The following is a 7,423-nucleotide window of genomic DNA, read 5'->3' on the forward strand; positions in this document are numbered from 1 at the left end:
CACAGGTCTGGCTGCATGGGTCATTCGCCAAAAATGTTCAGTCACAAATTGACAGCATTGATCTTAAAAAAAGGAGTACATGGTTTACATATGGCGAGATATTTAGTCACTTAATCAGACTTGCAAGTTTCAAAAGACATAACAAAATTTTAGTGCTCCTTTAATTTATAGGATTTGTATAAAAATTGTGTAGGATTTAAATTCTATGAGATTTTTCACTACAACGTGAGGTCACCTCATGGAAAATTACTTTAACACAATTAAAGAAAACTCATATTTCTATATGATTTAACTAGGCATGACATCCTAATCCCATATTTTTTTTTCTATTCCTATGATTTTCCTATCCTATGAATCAAATGAGCCCTTAGTATTAGAGCGTTGTAGCTTCATAAAAATGCCAAACTCATATTCATATTTGTTACTCTCTCCATTTTTATATGAAAGACCACAAACTTAAATTACAGGTATAAATAAAACATGAAAAGTTAATAAATGACACGATTAATTACGCGAAAATGGTCTCCTATTCTGGGTTAATTAAACATATTGCATGTAGTGCTACTTTCTCTATGATAGCATGAACTTTTAAATTAATAAGCACCATTCTACGAGATAGCAGTCTAATCAATTTTGCCTCGATTAGTGTTAGTGCCCTTGTATATTAGCGAAACGTATTTTTGGTAGTGCACTTACATATAAAAACCGAGGGAATATGTTATGTTAAAAGCTTGGCATGAATATAGTACTGCTTTATTTTAGCCACACTTTTTTTTCATCACATATTACAAAACTAGACCAATGAGGGAGAATCTCAATAGTAAATTCATAGGATCTCTTTGATTTGCGAAAAGTTCACCGATCTATTAATAATCATAACAATAGTACTAAGAGATCTAAAAGTAATAAAAACTACAAATAGTTTCTTGGACCATCTAGGGAAGAGTGCAAACACTAGAGTGATCCGAAGACGCACCGTCGTCCTCGTCCCTCCATCACTGGAGTTGGACAAAACTTATTGTGCTAGAGCTTGTTGCACTAGACAAATGATAATTAGTCATACTAAGGGCCCGAAGGACCAGAGTTCGCCAAAGATGAGAAGCATATATAGGAAGCATTAGACCTGCAACCACACCGACTAGCATGAACACCGACTAGATCCCAGGAGATCCACCGTGAAGACAACTCCACTCGCCCTATATCAACGCTTGGCTCACCGCCGGATCAGGAATAGAGTGGAGAGGGCCTTATTCTAACTTTAGTGTCGGCCTCTTCAAATAAATACCATCTAATGGTATTGATTTGATGATCAAGACTTTTATATTTTTATATACATAATCGATCAAACTTTATATCTTTTATCTTTTTAAAAAACTTATTTTGACGAGGAGGGAGCACTTAGTACGTGGAATAACATATATCCTCCGATCCATAGTAAGTGTTAAAGATTTAATAGTAAGTTAGTACAATATTTGTACTAAGTAATTACACTTTTTATGGATCGGATGGAGTAATAAGAAAAAACTCGGCCCATGGAGTAGCATCACCTATGATCTAAATATATATAGCCTTGATATAAGAACAAAATCAAAAACGAAACTATACGAATTCAATACAAGGGGACAAAATTCATGTACTCCAAAAAGGATCTTTGCATTCCAAATCGGGAAGAGCTGACCAGCAAGATAAACTAAACTGACACGGTAGGCAGGAGTGGTGTTTTGGAACATGGGAGCATATGCTCCCTATATTTTGAAATGCATCTTACACATATTTTAAATTTTAAAAAATTGAAACAAAAAATTCGCATGTACATCTTCACGTGCTATGCGCTCACAAAGTTGTTTCATAAAAAATGAACTTATCATGTGACGTGTGTAAAAAAGACAAAATTCAGTGCTGAAAACAATGCTTTTCACATGATAAGTTTTCTCTTTTACATAGGCCACAAAAAATATTATTTTTTCGTGAAACTTGACGCATACACATATATTATGGAGATGTACATGTAGAATTTTTTATCAAAATTTTTCCACACTTCAAAATATGTTTTGTTGGTAGAGGGAGCATACGCACCCAAGAGCCGAATTGAATTTCCATTTTTGAGTTTGTATTACAGACTCAACTGAAAGAGAGAGAGAGAGCATAGATAAATAGAGGCACATGATCGGCGGCCCATCCCCATGTGTTCTCCGCTCTCCCTCTTTATTGCACTTGCATCTCTACACTGCTCCCGTTTCCCTCTCTTCCAGTGCATCTCCTCAAACACTTTCTCTCTACAGATCGACTACAGTACAGCTCGCTTACTCGAGCTCAGCTCGTTCGTTCCTCGTGATCCGACGATCCGTTCGAACCTTGTGGGAGGTACGATGGGCAGGAAAAGCTTCAGCTCCATCTTCTCCAAGCCCCCCGCCAGCGCCGACGACTCTTCTCCTCCGTGGCCGTGGCCGTCGTGCCGGAACCCACACACAACCTCCTTCCGCGACGAAGACAGGAGCCGTCCCTGCGTCACAGCGGCCGTGGGCAGGAACCCAGCGGCGGCTGCGAGGCTCATCCGCGGCGGCGCCGGGGAAATGTACAAGACGGTCAACTCCGTGTACCAGCTCGACTACCTCTCCGCCGACGGCTCCTGCTTCGGCGACGAGGAGGAGCATGGCGTGCTGGAGCTGGAGCTGGACGACGACGACGACGGGTTCTCGACGACGACCGCGTCGGAGGAGTGGTCGGAGGCGGTGATCCGCAGCCTCGGCCGGACGTCCACTGACCGCTTCTTCGTGGATCCGGGCCCGGCCTCCAACTCCATCATGGCCCTGTCGCCGGGGAAGTCGTTGGCGGCTGCGGCGACGTGTCAGGAGGCGGCGGCGCCGTCGGAGTCGGAGCCATCGTCGCTGGTGGAGGAGAGCGTGGCGGTGGCGGTGGACTCGGAGGACCCGTACGGGGACTTCCGCGCGTCCATGGAGGAGATGGTGGCCGCGCACGGGTTGCGCGGCTGGGACGCCCTGGAGGAGCTCCTGGTGTGGTACCTCCGGATCAACGGCAAGCACAACCACGCCCTCATCGTCGGCGCCTTCGTCGACCTGCTCGTCGGCCTCGCCGGGACGCCGTCGGCGCAGCCGTCCTCGTCGGCCGCGCCAACCGCCACCACCACGGCGACGACGATGACGACGTCCGCGACGAGCAGGAGCGGCGGGAGCACCACCAGCACCAGCACGTCCAGCAGCACCTGCGGCGACACCACCACTCGTACGACGACAGCACCGACGGAGGAGCAATGCGGCTGCCGCAGCGACGATGCCTCCCCTGCTTCGTCGGATCAGGAGGGCCTGCACCACAAGGAGGAGGAGGACCTCGTCGGCGACAAGGCAGGTGACGACCGTAGCATCAGCATTACACAGTAGCTTCCAGAATTAGTTAACAAGCAATTGTATTCGGCCAAGTGAGGTCTCAAATTACTGTGGCCGTGTTTGATTTACGGCCCAGTTGGATGGAACGCCAGAATTTCACCAGAATTTGTCTTACTATTACCAAATTCTCGTGAAATTTTCGCTTTCCAAACCCAATCGCACGAAAGCTCATGATCAAGTTTGTTAATTTCCCTCTCTTTTTAAAATTCAATGCACACTTACAATCTGGGTGTAGGTTGGAGGGATCCAATGTGTGACACATTAACTGAAGTCGTACGTACTGTAGATAGGAGGAGTACCATTACTCTGACTCTGAGAAACTCGAAATCAATACTGCAGCTGAAGCTTAAACAGCAATTCATCCATGAGTCGATTACTGATCTGATCAGGCACCGACCGCTTGGCAGGCCAAATAACGTGAACCTGAAATAAAGTTGCATATATATTCGGCGGTGCGATACGCGCATAGGCACAGCGACATGCAGACACATAATTTAATGTGTACAGAACCTCTACCAGAAGCCAATCAATTACGCCTGCATGTGCCCGTGTACGCTGCACATCTCGGAGGACTGATGTGGTTATGCAAAGTACTGCGTGCCTAACTACGGGGTACTATAACTCTTGTGAAGACGAAGTACACGCGCGATTAGCTAGCACCTAGCAGTGGGCGGGAGACCGACGTTACGCTGATGAGAGGTCGCCGTCGATATGGTCGTCGCTACTGAGAACAGTGATGGTGAGCCTGGGATCAGACCGGCAGTCTCGGCGGCGAATTTGAATGCGAGCAGTCTCTTCAGGGCTTCTCCCTGCATTCCGTGCATTCGCACACTTTCCATCAGCCCATACGATTGTCTGAGATTTATTAAAATTTAGATATATTAAGATATTAATAGTGCATACAAATTTTGATAAATCCGAGAGAACCTTAGTGAGTCAGAGACATACTACACTAGTATCGCATATATCATACTTGTATAAGATACTACCTCAATAATGTAGTATTGTATTATATGGTAGTACAATAGTCTTCGTATTACATTTATTAATTCGTAGAATTTTCATGCAAACAATTGTGTACAAGATCAATTGGATATTAATATTTTTAGCTATATACGCTATGATACGGTATCTACCTATAATATTACAATAATACTATCTATCATCATTAACTGCAGTGATATATCATCATTTAAATGCATGATATACATAATATTGCTTACGATATCCCTATTATGGCTAGCCTAAATGCAGAAATGTATTCCTTGCGTTCTTTCAAAAAAAAGGGGGGATATCCCTCGATGCGACCATCATACCCTTACATTGACCATGCTAAAAATAAATTGATTGGAAGTTTTAACGGTCTCTTCCTTTCTCCTAGCTCTTTTTTTCTACTAGGACTGCGGCGGGCTTACGTTGGCCAAAACACTTTATAATAACAACACAAGGAGTATAACATGGGATCATTCCAAGTTTTTGATGGGCAAAGAAGCAAGGGTTTAGCAGGAGGGTCATGATTCTTACACCAAGAATTTAGAAGGGGCGAGATGAAGACGTAGTGCAGCGGTGGTATGCCCAAAGTCGAACACCATGTATGCATCTTCGAGACACCAAGGAGACATTCATGTTGATGGCGCTCAAGACATGGGAATATCTTATTTTCCAAACATTCCAAGCAATGGATGTCTATATTGTAGTTTCTTCAAAGCTGTGATAGCGGGATGACCACAAGCCTACGAAGCTAAGAGCAGCGACATCACAACGCCTTGTGGTAGCTTAGGAGAAAGTTATCGGTGTCTTCAAGTTAAGTGCAAGAGGGGCATGAGTCCAAGTTGGAGATTTGGTGGGGGAATCGTCTCTTTGGGCTGGCCAATAGAAGATCTTACACTTCAAGGGAGCAGCGCTTCTCCAAACCTTGGTTCGCCTGGTCATCGATGTGCAAGTGCCTGAAGGAGTTGACATGGAAATTTTTTTCGAAAGTATCTGGGGCATCGACACAAAGATCAACAAAGCCAACTTCAAAGGTGAGAGTGGTGTGCGGCCAGCCATAGTGGCATTGGAAACAAAAGGCACAAGGTGGTCGTGGAGTCCTAAGGCGAGGATGAAGTAGACATAGGAACTGGGCCGAGTGGACTGAGCGAAGAGGGATGGGAGGCGCGCATTAAGGGGGCAGACTCAAGCCATCATCAAACCAAAAGGCATTACCGGAGCCAATTCAAATAGAGACTTTAGAATTGACCTAAAGGTATCAAGGGCCGCAAAAATGTTTTTCCAAATGGGCGTATCGAGGAAGTGGTCGTCTTCCATGTCAGGTCTGGCGGTCCAACTAGACATGCGACGGAAACAACAAGCACATGGAGCAGTTTAGAAGGGAATATTATATGGAGCGCGGAGTTCTGAGCATGAATGGAGAACACACTGAGCCCTTGTGGAATAGCACGGTCGATAGTAAGAGTGTCGTTGATGTATTGAAGGATATGACAATGGAGGTCATCAACGAGAGGGTGAAGGAGGAGGCCTTCGCGCGAGGCATGGAGGAGAAGTTGTTGCAGGACATCTACGAAAATGTTAAATAAGAAGGGGGAGAGAAGGCTACCCTGACGAAGACCGTGACAACATTGGATCCAGCTGTTATGAATGCCATTAAGACTTAAGAAGAACAACATTTCAGCTAGTGAGCTTGGTCATTTTGATCCAGGTCCACCAAAGCACAGGAAAACTTCACCAAAAGCCTCCGATCGAGGGCTTCCGGCTAATGAAATCGAAGGTTGTACGGAAATCAAGTTTGAAAACTGCAGCCGAACGTCTCCTAGCTTTATCTTTTTTGGGATAAGAAGAGAGAAAATGTCTCCTGATTTGTGCATCTGATGATGCTTACGGCTGTAGCATAGTTCAAATTGGTCAACTGCTATACTCCTTTAATTTCATGATTGCATTGATATCTGCCCCGTCGTTATCCTCGAAAAGCCCAAATCGTTTTGAATCGATCATCGTTGAATAGTTTAAATTTGTACGAACTTGGCTAACTAGCTAGGAAACCCACGCATGTTGGGAACGCCGACATGGTCAAACAATAAGCTCCTGTGCACCTCTTGCTTTCCGATCGATCCCCGTGCAGCGGAGAAGGGAAAAGAGAGATTCTTCCATGGATAACAGCACGCTTCCACTGCACCGCACAGTTTGGCACTACTATGGCCGAACCTTCTAAACCGTCTGCATCTGTATACCTAATCTCCCGTGATGCGTGCGCGCGCTTTTTCTCTCATTTTAAGGTACCCGTTTACCGCTTATTTTAAGTACCTCGAGACTGACCGAAACTTCCGCTTGCAGCTAGTGGAACTACGATGGCAATCAAGGTATCTATCGATGCGGGAATCAAGATTGATAATCCTACTCCACGGTGGACCATGCTCTATTCGATCGAGATCGGATGGAATCAAAGTAGAGCACCGTGCTAGTGTGGTACTACCTGCTCTCCACGTTGCCTTGGCCATTCCATTTGAAAATTCACCAGGGTAAAATTCGATTCTGGGAACATTACAAATGCATGTGTACCAAACGGTTGTGCTACACTCGCCTAAATAGTAGTATACGTTAGGTTACCAAAGCTAGCAATCTAGATACGCAAGAAAAAAAGAATTCTGTTACTATAAACTTTTTGAAATAGATGGAAATTCGTTCATGTCTGTGGCTAGAAACAAATCAGATAATGCAGGTATGCACTTTAGAGCATCCAGACGACCCTCAAACGACGACCTGAAGACTATTGAGCGTCCTAGACAGAAATTCCCGTTCATCCACGGGTATTCTGTTTGGCGTGGCCGAGTAGCCAGTCTAGCATCCCCTATTCGTCCCCAATCACAGAGACGTTGCCGGCGTGACAAACACAACCGGCAAGGCGGATAGCGATGGACGTGCCACCCTTGACATTGACATAGCCATTTAACATTCCATTCCCTTTCCTCTTCCTATTTCAATTCTCCCGTTTTGCCGCTACTCTTTCCTGCCAATTCACGCTG

General features: G+C 45.0%; 1 protein-coding gene across 1 annotated transcript; it reads left to right on the plus strand.

Annotated features, from left to right (window-relative positions):
- Window positions 1-2,369: 2,369 nt before the first annotated feature.
- On the plus strand, window positions 2,370-3,398 carry LOC124696404 (transcription repressor OFP13-like). Its single transcript, XM_047229138.1, has one exon. It carries the CDS (start codon window positions 2,370-2,372, stop codon window positions 3,396-3,398), a length of 1,029 nt encoding a protein of 342 aa, XP_047085094.1.
- The last annotated feature ends 4,025 nt before the right edge of the window (window positions 3,399-7,423 follow it).

This window comes from Lolium rigidum, chromosome 3 (assembly GCF_022539505.1).
Source record: "Lolium rigidum isolate FL_2022 chromosome 3, APGP_CSIRO_Lrig_0.1, whole genome shotgun sequence".
Classification (NCBI taxonomy): Eukaryota; Viridiplantae; Streptophyta; class Magnoliopsida; order Poales; family Poaceae; genus Lolium; species Lolium rigidum.